We start from the raw sequence: 21,819 nt of genomic DNA, 5'->3' as shown, positions 1-21,819 counted from the left end.
TATGTTGAATTCAACAGAATATTATGTCATGGTTTTAACGTTATTAAACCAGCTATTGATTGTGTTCATCTGTCATGCATAGTTGTAAAACTGGATTTGTAGTAAATGCATTCATATACCGCATAACAGCTGGCTTTGTTGGCAAACAGGTATAATTTATCCAGCTAGCTATACTTGGTCAGCCCAATTCAACAAGATGTGAGAATGTAGAATTCTGGCTTCCTTTACACACACACACACACAAAGCAATAGTTTGTCTTTAGGTAATTCTCTGGCTTCCCACAGCCATAGGAAACGGAATCCCAGGGGCAGGAGGAGGCCTTGGGAAGATAGGAAGTAGTCTCAACCTACAGACTGTGATTGTCTTGGTATGCTGGTCACTTCTGCTGACCAGCTTTAGGCTCCCTTGCATGGCTGAGTAACCAGCCTGAGAGCAAGTCAAGGCCTTGGGGGGACGGGGATGGAGGGCAGAGCACCAAGTGCCTTTGGGGGTAAAGGAGGCCTTGGGTTCCCCACCTCTGAGGCACCCCTCCTCCACTTAACAACCTGCACATTCATTTAACAATTGCATTGGAGAGAGCAGGGATTGGGGGGTCATTAATTGAGACACTTCATTTACAATATGCAACCCTAATGGGCAGGCTCCATTATAGTCATAACTTGAGGACTACTTTTAAAGCATTCAGCCACCTTCTCTCCTCTCCTCTCTAAATAGTTCTTTTAAGCGATTATTGTCTTTGTTTCATTGTATTTTTTTCATGCCTCTCATTCTGATAGCTTTCATCCTGGGTTGAAGGTTCTAGAGAGTACATGCAATAATGGATAAAACTGATTTGATTTGGTTTCTTCCTGGCTAGTGGGAAAAAGGAGATTCAATAAACCCTTCTTTTTTCTATATAACCATATTGCTTTGATGGAGTGGGGAGAATTTCCAAGATATGTTTTTCTTGATATAATTCTGCATGGGGAAGCAATGTTTTTCTTTCTGTGCTTCTTTCCCAGGGTACCTTGTAAATAAAGGTAGTGCCTTTGATCTACCAACATTGTAGAAATTAACATCAAACCACAGTGTAAAATTTGTGATAACTTTTCAAACAGAGAGTATTTGCACTTTCCTCATTGTTCGTTATTGAAGAGATACTTCTGAAGCAATGTGTTGATAAAGTAAACACTGCAAGATTGCAGTCCTTTATATGAACTTTGTGTTCAAAAATCCCTTTTGTGTATCTCTCTCTTAGCTAAGTTATTAGCTAAGTTCAGCAATAAGCGTGCTTTAAAAAATCCTTTTCCATTATCAAATTCCCCAGGAATCTGAATTTTTCTGAAGTTCTGGCTGGACTATATTGACCTTTAAATCATTCTCTGAAGCAAAAAGTCTATCTTTTTTTACTAGACACAACTTTGACTATTATAACAGGCAAATTGTAGTATCAAAATATGTGGCAGTCAAATTCCCAACATCTTTCTACACCAGAGTTTGTAAAATATTTGTCTAACAGATATATCTCAGCCAAACAGTGAACAAAAGCCCCTATGTTTTACATTTCAAGGTTGGCTTCAACATATGTTCTACTTTTTGCTTTTACTCTTTCTAAACTATTTTTTACTGTTATGGCCTATGTTTGCTATTTCTGACTGGATAACATGAAGATACTTTTCACAACTTTAGAATCACTTTCTAGAGGTTGGCTCTCTGTCAAGGAATATAGATAGATCTGACCTTGGGAATAGTGAAAGAATGAGCAAGACATTCAGAGGAAATTTTTGAAAAAGGGCTACCCAGACTTGAGAAAGAGGAAAGCATGAAAAAGAAACTGCAACTGACCCATGATTTTTTTATTTTTTTTGAGAGAGAGAAATGTGAACAGGTTTTCAAGATTCTATTATTTAATTCTACTTTACCTGTCTAAACAGCATTCCTGGAATCCTTGACCTTGTCCATTTCAAGTCTATTGACTTAAACTAAGATTCTACTAGGATTTTACAACTTTAATACTCTACTTTTAACATGTTTCTGAACTCTGAGTTCCACTGGTGAAGTCTGCAAATATTAGGGACAGAGTTAAGGTAAGGAACGTAGGACACTTCCTATAAAATTAGCTTGTCAGTCTTTTCCCCAAGAGTATTTTTCTGTATGTCATTGACCTGTGTGACCAAATGCTTTGTCTTGACAATTTTCTACACTTGATTCAGTAGTAATCTCATCCAATTAAATCATGCAGGTGGTGTTTTCTATGTTGAAATTAAACCCCAGTACATATTTAACCTGAGGAGAATTGGAGTACTTCAGAACAAATTTTGTTTCATGGAAGGCAAAGTAGACAGGTTTAACCAACCTTGTTCCAATTCAATTGTTCCAACTGAATTATTCCAATTCAGAGCTGTCTATGAAGTTGCAGTCCCAATATGTTTCTCTGGGTGTCTGGCATGGCACAGCTGCACACCCTCTCCAAAAAAAGGGGGTGTCAATTATGTAAAATATTAAATTCAGTCATGATGCTTAAACCAGAGTGATTCTTGCAAGTCACTAATCCCATTAGTCACCTGAATCAAGGAATTTCAGAAAAATTAAATTATCTTATGGATAAATCATATATTTTACCATTCTCCCCCTCCACCCACCCCCCATTCTTGCTGCTCTCTCATCATGATTCCTTGGTTTGCAGTGTTTAATGACCTGTTAGTCTTAATAGTTGCTTTATTTTATGGAGAAGAGCAGTGAATTAATTTCTTACACTTCATTGAATTAATCTCCAATACTTCTGCTTCAGTGCTGGATATCAGTTCCATCTCATTCAAGAATGTTTATTTATTTACGGTCCCAGGCCAATAAAACACAAATGTAATACTTCAAAGCACAGCAAAGCCAAATCTGAAACAGTAATGAAAAAGAGTTAGCAATTGACTCTGGCAAGCAACTGCTATTGTTAAGAACCTGCCAACATTTTTGAACTTGTAGAATAAGTTTGGTAAATTCGTAGTCAGAAAAACAACAAACAGTTCTGACAATAGGGTTTATAAATACCATATGCCATGAATGATGCAATGGACAGTTTAGCAATACAAGAGTTATTGACTTATACTCAAGAGTGCATTGTAGGCTTTAGGGACATCAACAAAAAACTTGCTCAGTTGAAATGGATGCCTACATACCTGGAAGGTCTTAACCTGATCAAAAGTTGTCTTTATTAATTTCCCATTTAATAAAGGAATTGAAACACTTTCTAGAGAAAATTAAAATCTTGGTCCTTGGATAATTTATTTTAAGAAATTCCCTAGAAAATAAGATGCTAGTGCAAGTAGGCATCCACGAGAGCTGACCTGAGGTATGGATTCTTTGGTTTACTTTACAAAATTAATTCTAATTTGAAACAATTCCTGGACCACAATTTTATATAGAAAATTGTGCCACATTCAACATTGGGTTTCAAAGTCCATATTTTAATATATAAAATAAAATATATAGTATTGGTGCAATGCATTATTTACTACCTATAATTTTTTTAAAGATTTAAATAAAGTAGTGATGTATTAGAATGCATTTGTTTATTGTTTATGAAAGTCAAATGATCATATCAAACAAGATAAAAATAACACAGCATATTGGGATATAAAAATATTAAACAAAATAATTCAATAGCATGATCTCCAAACTCTCAGTTGAATAATTTCAACTACAAACAGTCTGTCTAACTATCCTTGTGTTTGTACCTTGAAGAAAATAAGATAAATTATTGATGAGATCCCAGTGGTATATTCTGTCAATTAGTGACTATGTTGTGCTCTAGCTGAAGTATATAATTGACAATCAAAGAGGATATAAGTGATGGCCTGTATTAATGATGTACCACATGTACATATCCTCCCTTGATAAGGTACTTGGTGAAATCACCCATGTTTTGCCAGGTGTTCAAAATTTATTTTGGTTAGGGCTCTGGTTAGCCTTGTTAAATAGTTTTCTAACTGAAAGGTTTTTTTGTTCTGAGCTAGCCATTTTCAGGATTTGATGTTACAAGTGTCTCTATGGCAACTTGAGAATTCCCTGTTTGAACATGTCCTTGGTTTGGTGACTAACTGAAATGAAACCTGGAAGTGAAAATCTGAATTTTCTGTAATGGAGTGAGATGGCCTGGGTAAACTGATTTAGCTATGAGATAGAGTGAGACATGCCAGACTGTTCAACAAGATACATGTTAGGAAATCTGTCATGGTCCATTGAAAGTACCTTCCACCCATAGTTGAAAACTCAAATTATGGTAGAGCTATGGATGGAATGAATGCCTGTTTTAACTCCATCTGCAGAGGCTATTTCCAGAATGGATCTTTGGAAGCAAGCTTGTTCAAATAATCATGACTGTTATAGTCCACACATAAGTCATTATATAGGTGTTCCTTTAGCTTTGAAGACCTTTAATATAGGGATTAGGAGATCTGGATAGTTATAATTAAGTATCTATAGAAGTGTTGTAGAGTTGGCTAATGCCCTTTTAAGATTTTTTAAGATGGCTTTTTATTACCATGTGTTGGTGAAAACTACTCGTAGATATGAGAAAGACTTGACTTGTTATTTCACATTTGCTGCTTATCTGCCTATGGTTCGGTGTACCTCATTTTCTTATTTTAACTATTTTTATATTATTTCAAAATGCATAATTAAGAAATGAAATTTTCTTGGAAAAAATAAAACGATATAAAATGAAGTAATTCACTTGACAGATAGGATGGCCACATTATCTGCATACAGAATAATGAAATTGATTAACGGGCAAGAAAGAGTTGGAAGATAAAACTCTGGCTTAGCAAAAACCATAACAATATCATTAATACAGAAGTAAAAGAAGAAGAATACAACCCTATTTAATTCCTTTTATGATAAGAATGGGGCAGTTAGATTGCCAGTACAATTACCTCTGATTTGCATAATAGTATTTTGGCATAACAAATAGATGTTGTGGCAAATTTCTTCCAAAGTCTTTCATGAGGAATAGAGTTGACAAATATTTTTAAATCAATAAAAGTGATTTAAAAGGCTGGAATATTCCTTAACTAACTAGTTTAGGACTGAACATTGATTCATAATTGAATATCCTGATCTAAATCCTATCACTTTACGGGCCCATATATTCTCTAGATACATCCTATCTAAAAATGTTGATAGAGCAATCTAGTATAAAACCTACTAATTTACTGCCAATAAATAATTAGAAGGCAGTAAGAAGGATTTTACCCATCACTTTTCTTATAGTTTGAAAATTTGATGGAATTAAATTACTGTTTAAGAAGTGGCAAAGAATTGTTAACATCAGTAAATATGGGGAGTAGCACAGAAGCCCATATTTTCAGTAATTGTGGCAAAATGATATCTTTACCTGGTGCTTTAGAATTTTTCAACTGAGAAATTATTGTTCTTTTCTCAAAGTTGCTTTTTGAAAAAGCAACTGGACTGTTTTTTCTTTGAGGAAGAAGAATGTTTTGTTTCTCATCCAAAAAACTTCATCAGTTGTGATGGTGGGATAGATGAAAGGATAGTACTGACAATTGAGACTGGATGGTAGGGGGATGAAAGGATAGGATAGGTTCTGATCAGATGGGGGGGATGGTAGGATTGTATTTCTTTGCAGTCAGGTTCACCTGAATCAGAGTGCAATTGATTGTGATTCAGGTGACCCCTGAGGGCAAAGATAAACCCCCAAGTGGCTTTAAGAGTTCTCAGGGAGAATGCTAATGACCAAATGACTGGAAATATAATCTTTTCATCCCCCGCCAAAAAAAAAATCCAGTCAGAATCCATCCTTCCATTCCTAGGAGAGAGAGAAACATTCAGTGACATTAGATCTTGGTTATCAGGTCAGATCTGTATGGGGGAGAGGCAGGAGCTTGGTCAAAGGCATATTCCTAAATTGCTGAGCCAATTTAGGATGACCTTCTCCTGATGAGAATGTTCCTGTTGCAAGTGTGGATCCATATTCCTCACAGGGATATCAGTGAGTTGGACTGGTTAATATAATAAAATCTTCATTGAAACAAGGGCAAGCAGTAGAATGTATCCTGTTTCCCCCAAAATAAGACATCCCTGATAATAAGCCCAATAGGGCTTTTGAGCGCATGCACTAAAATAAGCCTCCTCCTGAAAATAAGCCCTCCCCGAAAATATTTAAACGCAGAGCTGGAAATCAGGTAAGACGGCAAGAGGAGCCCCATCTTGCTCCACGCACCCCAAAATAATAATAATAATAAGACCTCCCCGAAAATAAGGCCAAGCGCTTATTTCAGGGTACAAAACAATATAAGACAGGGTCTTATTTTCGGGGAAACACAGTACATGTCAACTATGAAATAATTGTATCAGCGTTTAATAAGTTGCAAGAAGGAAGGGCTAAGTTGCCATCAAAGTAGCAATGTAAATCAGATGGCTTTTCAGTGTCTAACAGGCAGATTGGACACTTCAGACAAAAAAGTTGTATGGCTATTTGTGATCAGACTAGAGAGGTCCTTAGACCCACAATTATTTTTTTTTAAACCTTTATTTCTGGCTTGTTGATTGTTAATTTCTGGATAGCAGAGGAAAAGAGTTTAGTTTCTTCTGTCAGAGGTGGGAGAAAGGGAAGAGGTTAAGACATATACAGTAAGCAAGAATTTTTGCAGTGCTTCTCAAGGTCAACTTATCAAAGATCGTTGACATACTATTTAATAGGTCCATTTTGTTTTGTTTTCAGTTCTACTATTGGCAGAGTGCCCAGATTCAGGGAAAGGCCCTAAAGGCTTAATTGTCAGATCTCTGAAGATCCGATTAGCATAGAACTGAAAGGATGCCAAATGATTTGTCATTCTAATTCATATAAGTGAAATTGTAGAAGAATTAAGTAAAGTCTTACAAATCCTTTGAACTTGGAAGTTCCCCCCATGGCCACTACATTCCCTTGAAATATGTAGTCACAAATTCAAGGAATGAGTAGCTTTTATGTAGAATCCTATCAGTGAATATTTACACCAATATTTTGAACAGCAAGCATGATTTCAACCACCTATAAAATAGGGAATGATATTAAAGAGTGGCTCCAGGACATTCATCTATCTGTTGAGATACCTTTTTTGGAAATACTTTTTAAATAATTTTTCTTTTAATTCAGAGAGTTAAGATGAAATACAAATTCCAAAAGAAAGGAAAAAAAGAAATATTACAAAAACAAAAATAGACAAATTTTTAAAAACAAAAGAAAAATGTGCATTAAAAGGACAAAAGACAGAAACAAATATACATATACTATTATCCTCCCTAATTGAATACTGATAAATATATTGCCATGATGGCGAACCTATGGCACACGTGCCACAGGTGTCACGCGTAGACATATTGTTGAGTACGCGAGCATTGCCCTAGCTCAGCTCCAGCGCACATGCGCGTGCCTGCCAGCTGATTTTCGGTCCTTCGGGCCCACCGGAAGTCGGGAAGCAGGCTGTTTCCAGCCTCTGGAGGGCCTTGGGGGGTGGGGACGGCCCATTTTTCGCTTTCCCCTGGCTCTAGAGGATTTCTAGGAGCCTGGGGAGGGTGAAAACGGCCTTCCCCAGAGGCCCTCCGGAGGCTGGAAACTTCCGGTCCCCCTGTTTTGTAACAGGCCCAAAATTTATAAACTGCTACATCTATTCGCAACCAATTTGACCTGTCATCTATCTACTGTATATAAAAACAAAGTAGTTAACAGGTGAACCAAAAGAAAGTTAAACTTCAAAGCCCTCTGTTAACAATCTGTTATTGAATTTAACTCGCAGAAAGTTCTTCTTGTAGGTAGATTCTTATCTACCATAAATCACCACAAACATTATCTCTGATCAGTCCAGGAGCAAACATCCTCATTTGATTCTTAATAGCAAAACTTTTCTTTAAAATTTTGGTTGAGAACTTTCCCAACAATGGTATGTTATTTCTCAGAATCATAAACCTCTGTTGTCGAACTATCTTTCCAAAAAATTCCAGTCCAAATTGTTTTCCAGTTAGATATAATAAGTCCATTCTCCAATCCTTTGTTAGGGCCTCCTCTACCAAATTTGTGGTTTCCAAACCAAGTTCCTTCACTGCTTCTATAGATAGATGCTATCAAAGAAGAACAAATACTACCCAACATGATTAAGATTGATTTCAAAGCGGATTTAAAAATTGCATTGAAAAAGTTGTATCATTGGGCTTACAAAAGAAACTAAGACAATGACATAGATAAGTTTCTTATACTGGTTCTACAAAAGAGGCTTATTAAAGCTTTGAATAATATTGTGAGAAGGGACAAAGAAAAAAATGAAGATAAATCAAGGCTAAGATATTATTTGAAGGAACTAAACTTTACTATCAAGTTGGTAGTAAAAGGAATACAAAGTTGGTTTATTTAAGGTTAATAGATATGTTATCTCTTAATGGATATTTGCTGAAATCAGGACTGAAATGACATATTTTATGGATTTATTATAGATAAGAGATGGTATATGAGATTTGTTGTATTTTAAGAGAAAATGATAAGTTACTAAAATTTGTTGATAGTGGTAAAGGGGAAAACACTTATTTCTTTTATTCTTTATTGTATTATTTTTTCTACACCTATTTTTCTTTTTTCTTTAGTTTGTATTGTTGAAAATTACAATCTTCAGTAAAATTAATGTAAGAAAGATACACACTATAATAACAGAATCTGGAAAGTGTGACCATTTCTTTTTCCTTTCTTTTATACCCAAGAGAGACAAGGCAGACCAAGTTTGAGTTTCTATCTCACTCCTTCCTGTCTTTCCAGCTGATGCTTTTGTAATGGCTTTCATATATTTTCTTCCAAGTTATCTCTGTACTCCTCTGTAGTATATCAATCTAAATGTTTCAGGGCTTTCTTGGGACTTAGAGATTGTTCAAGCTCTCTTCCCTATTAGAGAGATAAATAAAGAGAAATATCTAACAAGGGAGAAAGCTACTAAATCATTCTAAGCAAGGGCCATGTAATTGGGTTAAAAGTAGATTTAAAATCTGTAAAATAAAAACAGAATGCTTAATTATTTGGGAATAATTACCATTTCCCTTTGCATAAAGCCCTCAACCTAGCTGTTTGAAACTTGCAGTGATACCAAACAGAGAAATGTGTTCTAAAGAAATACTTTGTAATGCTTCATCCATTTTCCTGTGCGCCATGAAACATCTGGTTTGCAGGCTTTGCACAGCCCTACCAATTTCTTTGAAATGTAACATAATGGTGTCACTTTCCTACAATTCTGGGGGAAATTAACACTGTAAAATGTTATATGTTATATAATGCTAAAGACATTAGAAGTCTGAGCTCTGTTTTCTAAACCACTTTGTATCTCACTCTAAGGAAGATTTTATTATCTTTGAGATAAGAGGAAGTGGTAAAAAAAAACTTAAGAAGCTCTGGACACAACTCTTGATGAAAAAGGTGGTTTCTGAATGCCCATTAAGTTGAAGGGACATGATTGTAATTTATCATACATTGTCATTTTGTCATTTCTTGTTAGTATAGGTATTTATACCAGTGGAAAAAGTAAAGTAGGAGTAAATAAGTTACGTGTCATTGGAATCTTGGCTTCAAATACAGTTATTTTCTATGAACAATTCACTGTTAAAAATTTTGTTAATAATATTGCAGGGTGGAGAAGAGGGAGGGAGGGAGGAAACAGTAAATTGGATGCATTCAATTACAGTGAGTGCACCTTTGTGAATCCTTGGGAAATTAGAATCCTTGTGAAAGAACAGATTAGGGATAGATTGTTTTGAAAAAAATCTATTTTATGTCAGGGGTGGCAAACTCGTGTTGTCACGGCAGCGTCACATGATGTATCATGACATCCAGCCCGCGGGCCACGAGTTTGACCACCCTGATCTATGTGGTTGCTAGAAGTGAAAACAGCTTGATGGCACATAATCAAATGAAAGAGTGAATCATGAGAAATCTATTCAACTCTGTTGATTCAGTAACTGCAACTAACATAGTTGTACTTTCAGAAACTTTATTCTATTGGTGCTTAGAAATTTAAGAAACAGTGGAATTAGTTCTTTACTTGAAAGTTCCTTTTGTTTCTTCATTTTTTCATAATTTCATCCATAGAACGCGACTGAAATATTGTATCCTATGAAGAACATGATATATGTTCTCTCCTCCTTGCAGTAGATTGCCACATTTGCTTGTTTGATTTTATTTACAGAAATCCATATGTCACTCAATTCAACATATTTGGATTGCACACATCTGGACCCTCAGTAGATGATAGAAGCTTTTAACATTTTCTTTGTCTCTTTGTTGCCATCTAGTGGTACCCAGCCCAGTTGTGACTATCTTAGTATACAATAGATATATTATGATTTTCAACCCCTTTTCCTTCTTAAATATAAAGATTAAAAAGGATCCATTTCCCTTTTTAAATTGGAATGAGTGACCTTGATGCTCACTCAAAGGCAAGTTAGAGAACATTAATGGAAGCAATAGGTTGTAGTATGCTCAGCCACTTACATATCCAGCTATAATTCATTCTCAGGCAGTTAAGATGAGTTAAGTACCTGGCTGGTACTTATCACAAGCAATAAAAGGTGGAAGTTGGGAGACAGAAGAAGGTGAATGTAATTTGTTTACTTCTTGGCAATGTAAAATTATTCCACCACCAGTTTCTGATACTTGGAGAAAGATTCTTGAAAAACAGTGGGATATTTGTTTTCTGAATACCATAAATTCCTTCTTACCCTTAAAAGCTCTCCCTCTCTTCCTCTCCTTCCCTAATATTATAAATATTATAAGAAACAAATTTCTCTCATTTACTACTCTCCACTAACTTAAAAAATGCATACAAATTATGGGACCTATTACTCCTGTTTAATTGAAATTCCAAGGGTTTTCACAACAACTTTATTCTCAAAGTTTTGGTTGCTGCAGTGTCACAGTCAGCCACAGTCATATGGTGATTTCCAACATTCCCTTCCAGCTTCCCACAAGAAGCTGGCAGGAAGTAGTAAGTTACTCTTGCTCCCAATGCATTTTTGCTTGCCTATGGTGATTCTGTTTATCCATTTAAGTAAGGAAATATCTCTAAAAGGATGACCCAATAGATCTGTCAGGGTTCCAAGTAACACCCCCAACGAAAGAAGACTTCGAGGCTAGAAGTTCCTCAAAGTTCCATTTTAGTAGAGATGTCATATTGGCACATCCGGGAAAACCCGAATCTGAAAGCTTCCAGGTTTTCCCCACCCAAAAGAAAGTCCAAGTCCCTTCCCCCTGCACCCACATGTCCATCACGTGGCCCAATCAATGCACCATCCCAACTGGAGATGCCTCCCAGTCACGCCACTCCAGGCTGGATGTCCTTGACTCTCAAAGAAAAGAATGTTATTATGGCTAGATATCTCTGCAACTCCATGCAATCCCCCCTCCCAATTTCCCACAGCACTAAGTGTGGCAGCCCTGAAGATCCCAAGAAAAATATGGCCTCCAGGGCTGGCAGGCTGCCCCCCTCAACCGATGATCGTGTCCTGCAATGAGAGGAACATAGGGGGTTAATAGGGGGCGATTTCCATTGTGAAATATCCTGTCTTGAATGAGTTTTCTGCCTGCTTGAAAATGGAGCCAAACTTCCGGCTTCCACTTTCTGTTATCTCTAAGCACCGGTAGCTGTTTTCTTCTTACAAAGTTTCCTTTATGCAGCTGGCAGGAATGTGGAATGAGTATCAGGCAGGTTCCTTGTTAGCAGCTTGATTTTTCCTTGCTTTTCTGGGAGCCTTTTCTTATGAGTAATATTTTATTTGGGGAAATGAAGAGGGGGGAGTTTGATTCCTTCCCAGAGCAGGTTAGTGGGGTTGGGAGGGAATGGGGATTTTGAAGTAACCTTCCCGTGGAGTGGGGAGGGAATAGGGATTTTGCAGTATCCTTCCCCTGGAGTGAGGAGGGAATGGAGATTTTGCAGTATCCTTCCCCTGTCACGCCCGCCATGCCATGCCCACCAAGCCACCGGTAGTAACAAAATTTGAAACCTACCACTGGATTAAGTCCATCTTAATATGCTATTCCTGGTATGTGATGTTTTGTATACATAGAGAGAAAGGAGCATTCTTGTAATCTTTGACTTTTAGGCTTGCTGTCAAACATCAGCCATAATACTAATGACTGTTTTGAACAATAAGCAGGTTGTATTACACAAATGGCTATTTTATATGTGAAATTATGACTAAAATATTTTGCACCTATATTGGTTCACACTGTCAGGAAGTTTCTCCTTAGTTTTAGGTTGCTTTTCTCTTTGTTCAGTTTCTATCCATTGCTTCTTGTTTTGCCTTCTGGTGCTTTGGAAAATACATTGCCCCCCCCGCTTCTTTCTGGCAGCCCCTTAAAAGCCTGTTGCCTATCACACTCTTGGGCAAAGCATGTGAGCCATTTCCTCCTTTCAGTGGTCCATGAAAGTGCATCTATAGTATGTAGATAATAAAGTTGAAAAAAGGTGAACAACATTTTTACAGAACTATAGATACGTTGAGGCTGAGTGTGACAAGGAATGACTGGGAGGGGAGGGGCCAGGCGAGGCACCCTTTGACGTGAGTTACATTGAGTTGGCCATGCCTATCCAGTCAGATGACCATCAAGCCACACCCACTGTCACATGACCATCAAGCCATGCCCACTGTCGCATGACCATCAAGCCACACCCACAAAATAAGCCACACCCACAGAACTGGTAGTAAAAAAAATTAGAACCCACCCCTGATACAAACAAATAAATAAATGTAGGAGTTCAGTATAATTAATTCTGGTTTTAACTAATATCTCATTTACTGTTACAGTTCTCCCAGTAATTTCTACACATCCTGAATATGCACTGTAGCTTGCTTTAAAAAACATTTTAATGTTTATATTGGGTGCATTTATATTAATGTTAAGTCACAATATTTTAGGAATGTTTTGTTGAATAATTTAGGTTTGCAAAAATCCTAAGCCAAAAACAAAACAAAGAATACAATATAATTTAATGTTGTGTCCAAGATATACCAGTCTTTTTTTGTAAAGCAAATGTTACAGACTTTTTACTTTTTCATAGCAAGTAATTGCCTTGCAGATGCTAATTTATTGGTATATAACTACTGTAAGCAGTTAGAAACTGGAATGCCATTCAGTCATCCTTGATAAAAAAAATTCTGATTGACAGATTTCTCCACACACTGACAATAATATCTTCAACCATTAGTATTTTATCTATGGCATGGGGGACGGGTACTTTCCAAATATTTTTTTCATAATCTGTCCAGCTGTTTTGATCAGTGCTTGATCAGTGCTTGAGTTTTTGGAAAAGATTTTGCTTTCAAAGGTATTATAGAAAATCAGTCCAGCATCTTTCCTTGCTGGCTGCTGCATTTTCTCTTCTAATTGCTGTCTAAAAACTGAGGAATAACCACACTGAGGATTAGTTTCTGATTTCTTTGGTTTTATCTTGCTGATGCAGATAAGAAGACAAGGAGGGATACAATTACTGGTGGATCTATTGGACCATCGAATGACAGAAGTCCACCGTAGTGCCTGTGGGGCTCTGAGGAACTTGGTATATGGGAAAGCTAATGATGACAACAAAATTGCTTTGAAAAACTGTGGGGGTATTCCAGCACTAGTACGATTACTCCGAAAGACTACAGATTTGGAAATCAGAGAACTGGTCACAGGTTTGAATATCTTTCCTTTATTGCATGTTTTTTTGAGAATTAACTCAGTACCTGAGACACTTTAATACATTGCTTGAGGAAAACAAAACACGGGTTCAATATTGTACTTGTATATTTGAACATATTAAAACAAATCTTGGTTTTGCCAACATGTAGAATATGCACATTCAGCAAGACACATGCATATCCATATTCCATCTTGAGTAGTGTGCAGACAGCAGTTTTCATAACAATTGTGATTGCTACTGTGGTTAAGCTCTGGTGATGCTGCTACAAATTCTTTGATTAAGGGAAGAAGAATGACATTTCCTACAGTGTATAATGTGGTTGATGATTCTTTAAAATACTATTAATGGTATTCTGATATTCTGTAAATCCTGACTATTATTTGGACCATCCCCTTTTAAGATCTTCTTCTGCCTTCTCTTGGAAAAAAAATAAGTTAGCATATATTATCCTGACTGCAGGGTGTATGATTCAGCTCTGATTACAGATTCCAAATATTTTAATCGTTTCATCTTTCAACTCTTAACCTGTCAAAGGCAGAATTCATTAGATACTCCTTGTTGTGATGATGATATGATGCATCATGTCCGAGTGACAGAATTACTGGCAGATAATAATAAAACAAAAAATGTTAGCTTTGTTTCAACCTTCTGCTTCAGTCCTTGGTTCTACTACCTGTCCTTGGTCTCCCTGAAGTAGTTTACAACCTGACTTGAAACAAAGCACAAACTGTTAATCATCTTAATTATAGTCCATCTATTTAATGCTCACTTAGCTCACTTAACCATCAGATTGTCCTGGATCCCAAACATCTGACACAGAGCTTGTTCATTTGGGCGACATTTGAGCTGGCAGGACCTGGCTTTGGGAAAAAGCACTCTGCATGTGACCAGAAACACCATGAAAGCATAGTATTTCTGGTCATATGCTTTCCGCCCAAAGCCAGGTGGATGACTTTATGGTGTTTCTGGTCATATGCAGAGTGCTTTTCCCCAAAGCTGGGTGGATGATTTCATGGTGTTTTGCGTCATGGGCAGAGTGCATTTGAATGGAGAATCACAGCAATGTTCCCTCCAAAGCCGACACCAATGTTGTGAAAAGAGAAGAGGGTTTTTTTTCAGTTTGGACTTCAAACTTTCTTGTCCATGCAGCCCCGTTTCCATAGTTCATCAGACCTACAGCTAAATGCGACTGCAAACTTTGCAATCTGCTTGATCAGCAAGGATTTGAATGCAACTTGAAACAAGCCCTTTTAGTTTTTAAAAAAGCTGACATCCCACCCCATTGCTTCCCAAAACTGCCCTTATTTTCAGAGCAAGACATCCTCACACATTAAGCAACGTAGCTTTAAAAAAAACCTTGGAGGGCAGCAGGGGCTTCCGTTTTGACACCCCACCTCCACTCGCTTTCCATCTGGGCAGCTCCGCCCATCGCCACCTCCCTCTGACAGCCCGCTTGCTCACCTGCAAATTTATGGTGTTGAGAAGTCCTGCAAAGAGATGGCAGCTGCAAGTTGGCAGTGAGGACTCTGCAGTGGTGAGAAGGGTGCCTCCTGCTGGCCATGTCGAGCTAGTGGCATTGAGTCATCATAGACCCCGAGGAAGAAGGAGCATGAGATGCTACAAAAGTACCAAGACCTGAAGGAGGAACTAGAGAGGATATAGAAAGTAAAAGCCAAAGTCGTCCCAGGGTGATAGGAGCACTTAGGGCTGTGACTCCTAAACTGGGAGAATGGCTCCAATAGTTCCTACGAACAATATAAGAGCTCTCTGTCCAGAAAAGTGCAGTGCTAAAATACTATGCAGAACCCTTAAACTCCCAGGTTTGGGAGATTAAGGAAGACACATACCACCCATAAGGATGAGAAGAGATTTTTATAGCTGCATTTGGTTTTAATGGAGTTTATGATTGTTTCCCACTGAGATGAATGACTAGATTGATAGGCAGGCAGGCGGGCGAGGGGGCTTTTGCGGAAGTTCATCTTTTGTACCAATTGTATCTGTTCCTAGATTGGGAGGAGATTGCTTGTTATCACTCAAGCTGTAACCATCTCTTGATTGGACTGTTACATGGCTCTACATGGGGCTACTACCCTTAAAGACAATCTGGAAGCTACAATTAGTGCAGAATGCAGGGGCATAAGTAATTATAGCTTGTCCTTGAAACCAAATACAAGCTATAAAAATCTCTTCTCGCTCCTATGAATGGTATGTCTTCCTCAATCTCAGGTCCTCTACCAGCAGAATAACCCTGCTCTTCATGCTACACTTAATATAAATTAATGAATAAATAAATATGTGCAAATATTTCCAAATGTGAGGATCACTGAATTATAATCACTGGGTTTTAAGTTTGAAGTAAAAGAAGCTGTTCTGGATGTGAAGAACCTGATTCACACTTAAAACTGTCTCTTACTCAACTTTTTCAAATTGGGAACACTAAATTTTATGCACATGTACATTTTCCTGACAGAATGCCTGGTTATGCAAGTATTATTTCATAAATAGCACTAGTAAAACATTAGTAAGGGTCAAGGGAGAACTTTTAAAGTTACTTTGATTGAAAGTTTATGACTGGAGGAAGTATAGGGAAGCTGACATATGGGATCTCTGATAATGAACTTGAGGCAGTGGAATGACATTCATCATAAAGCAAAAATGTGGTAAGTGATTAAAATATCCGAATAGAGGTTTAGATGGAGAAAAGTGCTTTTCTTGTGATTTCAGTATTCAGATTAAAGAAGAATGGAAAAGAAGTTTACAGAAATGATGCAATAAAGATTTACATATTTTTTCTGTGTGTTGCATAATTGTTTAAAATGTTGAAAAACAAGATTTCCTATTGGTTTTAGTAAAATTCAATATAAATGTCCTTATTCCACATTTTCTTCCATTTTAGATATTTATTTTCTTTTCCATTGTAAAATTATATTTTGCATAATAATTTACATTAATTCAGACCACTCCTTTCCCCAGAAGCATTATATTCAAAATAAACCATTTAGTCTGAAAAACAGATTTAGAAAACATCTGAATCTTTTAATTCAGAGATTTGGATGTCAACCTCCAAGAGCCCCAATTATAATATAATTTTCCCTATTAGGGGTTAGAGGTTGGGAGTGATGACTGCTATTGTTATTATAGTTTACTACAACATATTTCCTATTTTATGCATGTCACACAAAATATAAAATTTAGATTTCAAATGATCAATTTCTTGGCCAAATTCTAAAGTTCTCTCTTTTTGTCAATCTAAGTGCCTTTCAGCAATTATGTCATCATAATTTCTTCAAGTTAACATAAATGGGCATGAAGACTATTAAGTGTAAAATAATTAGAACTGACTGAATGCACACCTGAGACTTTGGAATTAAAACTTTTTGACCAACTTGTAGCCAGCTGGTTTCTGCCTTCTTTTTCTTCTGCTTGGAGAAAGTAATTAAAGTTTGAATAATCCCAGTACCACAGGATAAAAGGGTAGAAACAGAAATGAAAGTCCTAAATTTGTCACTCATCTTGATTACAAGATTATAGAAATCAAGTTGCAATCCAGTTTGCCAGTTACCAGCTCCTCTAGCCCACATCCTCTGTGAGTTTGGTAACACCAAAGAAATAAAACAGTGAGATAATCTTTCACAAAAATTACCTTGATTTTATACATCCTGGGTTACCTTCCTGTCTTGGCACAATAGTTTGCCATACTTACTATACTAGCACCTATCTGCTTCACAGATACATTCCCTCTTAATGTTGGCATATAAATCCCAAAGTCTGTACTGGCAAATCCCAGAAAAGCAAGAACAATAAATGTGAAATAATTCCATTATGCCATCTTCTATGGTATGAGTTTGAGGTATTATTTGTTGTAAATCAGACAAAAATGGCCACAGTTAGATACAAATTAGAAAACTAAAATCATTTATTGTATTTTTAAATCTTATCAGTCAACAATATTAACAATATTTAAAGAATGATGTATATGCATTTAAAATCAAAGGAACCTCTTCAATATTATCAAAATATTGGTTCAGAATCAATAGGTCCCTTGAAAGTGATCTAAAAATGTACTGGAAGAAGATTGAGGATTTTAATTAGTCCTCTGCAATTGTTTTTGGTATAAGATTGCCTTTAAATCTGTTTCAGTACATGGTTGAGAATTTAGTAAAGAAACTCTACAAATCTTAAAATCACATTTGCTAATAAATATTTCTCCAGATTATGCTAATTATAAAGAAATATATATGTATTACCAACTCTGCTGTTCAAACTTCATTTATTATTTAAGTTGAGACTTTTTCAAATATTTACACTATAAATTTTAGTAATTAATTCTACTCTAATTTAATTGTCCATTTTCCCGAGAATTAAAAATAGTGTACTAAACAAATTAATTAGCTATTGGTTGTTAATATAATTAAAAATAAAGTACTTGTCTCTGTGCCTCAGTGGTATTTAGTAGTAGCATCTTTATTATGGTCATTGACTAGTGTTTTATGCAAATTTTGTAAGAAGCTACAGTGCTCAGACAAAATATATAAACATTTTGTAAAAGTTCAATAAAAGTAAATAAAATGTTTTAGACTACTAAACACTATAAAAATAAATAGTGCAATGCTAAATATGTATATACTTATACTTATGAATGTAGTATTATATTCATAAAATAGTTCTACAATCTCATTAATAAATTTTATTAATGAGATTGTAGAACTATTTTATGAATATAATACTAAAATGCTTACATGCTAAGTAGTAAATTACTCATCTAATTCTTCATACTTTACTCCATATATACAACTAGGGAATTGTATGTAAGTGCTAGAGAATCAATTAAGCTTATTTTTTTTTGCTTGAAGTCCTCACACCAAAGAATACATTACATTTCCTCACGCCAAAGAATACATTACATTTCCTCATGCCAAAGAAAACATTATTCTCCCTGTTCAAAAGCTCAGAGAAAAGTCACATCCACACAACTGCTTTGTCGGGCCCATATCTTTGCCCAGAGCTGGTAGTTAATCATGCCATCCTAATCAGCGGTGAGTTTCACATTTTGTTGCTGCTGGTTCGCCACACACTTGCTTCATGCGCACTATATGTGCATGCGTCCAGCCTTCCGCACATGCACTTTGCTCACGCATGTGCCTTCCGTGCATGCGCCCAGCCTCAAAATCATACCTAAATAGGACACCATAGAGCCTGAGTGAGTGGGTGGGTGGGTGGGCAGGCCCACCCGTAATCTCCGTTATCGGCTCACCTGAACCGGTACGAATTGGCTGAATACCACCTGTGATCCTAATTCTTACTACCCCACAGGGTGTGCCCTTACACACTCGGAAATGGCTGTATTGCATTGCACAGAGCATTTAAGGGCCATGACTGATGGTTTCTTCAGTGGAAATTCCAGCCTTACCAAAATTGTTTTGTGCAGATCTACCCACCTGGTATGCATAATGCTCCATGTGCTGCCAGGATTCTTTTTTGTTTTCTCCTTTCCCATTTTGCCATCAATTGATTGATCTAATTATTCCTGAAACTATGGGTGGAAACTATGGATTCCCTATCAGCTTCTAGATGGTAGCCAAAAAAAAAAAAGTTTTCGCTGCTATCTAGTAGTTGTTGTATTTGGCCAGCAAAGATACAATCCAGTGAGTAAATTCTGATGGTGACCTGAAATTTAATGTTTTTAGCTGTGAGTATCTGCATGGGAGCTTAAAAATGTAATGTGAGGAGAGAAAGCAAGGATCAGCCATTGGGAAGGGAATTCCCAACCACACATGCTACAAAAGTCCTATCAATTATACTGTCAAATGTTTGAAATAAAGAGGGATGGACTAGTAAAGGTTTTGTATTTTATAGGTGGCTTGTTTGACTGTTTGACCTTTGGTCAGCAACAGCAGCAAAAACTTTTTTATATCTATTATCTAGTAGTTGTCAAAATTTCCATAACTGAGATGTGACCACTGAATAACTTGGATGTAAGTGTAGGAGATTAAGAAAGAGGTTCAACTGTGAGGAATAAGGGAGGAGAGGCGGAGGCAATAAGCTATCCTATGAAAACAGAAGGTGAGGATCTACCTTTTCCCTGTCTATCTATGAAGGGAATTCCCTGATAGGCAAGTTACCAATTACAAGAGTTAAATTCTTGCAATTATTTTAAGTAAGCCATTGATTGGTTAGTTTCAAGGCTTGTTATAGTTGACCAACTTATTTTAAAAAGAGAAAAAATGTGATTGCAGAAAAACTGGAGTTTCTATTTTCTTGTAGCCACAAGTGGGCTGAGCAATTGGCCAAGAGATAAGAAATCCAACAGAAAGGGGATCCCACAAAAAGGACCAGTTGGAGGCACAAGATGGTCTGCATGGAGCATATCATTTCAGACTGTATAAATCATTTTAGTGTACATAAATGTACCATATATTGGCTGCATACAGTGCTTTCAGGCAGGATAACAGGGGAAGCACCACTTCCAGTACCTTAGGCAGAGGTGGGTTTCAGCAGGTTCTATCAGTTCTGGAGAACTGGTAGCGGAAATTTTGAGTAGTTCGGAGAACCTGTAGTAAAAATTCTCACTGGCCCCACCCCCATCTATTCTCTGCCTCCCACATCCCAGCTGATCAGGAGAAAATGGGGATTTTGCAGTAACATTCCCCTGGATTGGGGAGGGAATGGAGATTTTACAGTATCCGTCCCCTGCCATGCCCGCCAAGCCAAGGGAAGACAATGAAAGCAGCAACTCAAGAAAATTCTCCACTACTCTTTAACATTCAATGCAAACTTTCTCTCTCTCTCTCTCTCTCTCTCTCTCTCTCTCTCTCTCTCTCTCTCTCTCTCTCTCTCTCTCTCTCTCAATTCTATAGATATGGAATTTTAATGTTACAGAAAGCATTCAGTCGCACTACTTTGCTGCAAGGGAGAAGTAGACACTAAGGAACATAAATAACAAAGGGGAATTCTGCTTCTCAGTATGCCTTTTATCTATGATTTATTAATGAATTAAAGAGAGAACATGGCAGTTAATGCCACCTGCGTGTGCACGTAAGAGAGAGATGAGGAAGGAGCCTCTTCTCTTTACTATAAATAAACATATCGGCACAGCATTATTTTTCAGCATTTTCTCAGTGAAACATTCTCGGCTGTAAAAGACAACTTGGGGGGGGATGGGATATGAAACTAGTTCTCCTTCATCTTGGCCAATTTTCTATCCATTCCTAAGAAAATATTACCTTCTTTATCAGATTAATTCACAACCTGCTAGTAAATAGGCATCTGTGAATATGTTCAAGAATAGTTCCTTTTCATTGTCTCATACAGACTGGCAGTGATGTGAATTACGGTCCAAAATGAGTGGTAGGTTCTTGACTGATTAAAACTGATGAGAGCATTATTTGTACTTAACCAGTGATCTGCAGTGTTTCTCTCACTTCCAACCCTGAACCAATCCCCTGGCCAATTTTCTCCAAGCAATTTGTTCAGACAGTGTGGAAAAATTGGCAGAAAGGGCTGGCTAGAAAATAAATCCTAGCGCCAGCCAGGCAGTTAGTTCTTCCCTGCTGGTTTTTCTCCCATTTCATCTACAAATGCTTGAAAAGGTATGCCTTTTCTTAGGAAACTGTACAGTTGAGACTTCTGGATGCCAGAATGTTCACAAGAGAAAATAAATATAGAAAGTATGACATTTTCAGAGGAAATTTGTATAAAGATAATGTAATACTTTCATCAATTCCTTTTACTAAGTAGTTTTGTGTAAAGTATTTTGACATGTAGAATAAGATAGTATTCAGGCTTGCTTGAAAAATTGTGAATGGGTAGAATATGTCTCATATATATGTTTAATCAATGTACTAAATTTCTGCAAAAGTATTCTTGACATTAGCTTCAGTTATTGAAGTGTGTAGTCATGGATATGTAATTTTTATTGCAATATTTATTATAGCATTTTATATCAGTTATTCATGTAGCATAAGTGCCTAGACACAGACTGAAAATACTTTTTTGTAAGTGTGAATGGGATGGGAAATTCCTCTCTCTTATGCTGTCCAAGTGTGCTGGACTTTTTTTCCCTCAACAAGATCCAGAGGACCACAAGTTCCATCTCATCTTTGTGAGATGTATTCATTCCAGCAAATGAGCTCA

The 21,819-nt window shown here is 36.8% G+C and overlaps 1 protein-coding gene across 21 annotated transcripts in view; it reads left to right on the top strand.

Moving 5' to 3' along the window:
* Nucleotides 1-21,819, top strand: part of CTNND2 (catenin delta 2) — a 479,927-nt gene that overhangs the window by 351,998 nt on the left and 106,110 nt on the right. For all 21 annotated transcript variants that reach the window (XR_015733589.1, XR_015733588.1, XR_015733587.1 and 18 more), the window contains one exon: nt 13,465-13,678. Coding sequence is in view for 17 of the 21 variants with exons in the window: in XM_034411885.3 (XP_034267776.1) it covers nt 13,465-13,678 (214 nt within the window). In the remaining 4 variants the exon portion in view is untranslated. The remainder of the gene's footprint in view (nt 1-13,464; nt 13,679-21,819) is intronic.

The sequence above is a fragment of the Pantherophis guttatus genome, chromosome 3 (assembly GCF_059756535.1).
Source record: "Pantherophis guttatus breed Tessera chromosome 3, ASM5975653v1, whole genome shotgun sequence".
In the NCBI taxonomy this organism is placed as follows: Eukaryota; Metazoa; Chordata; class Lepidosauria; order Squamata; family Colubridae; genus Pantherophis; species Pantherophis guttatus.
Note: the sequence above shows the minus strand (reverse complement) of the source record. Positions and strands in the feature narration are given on the sequence as shown.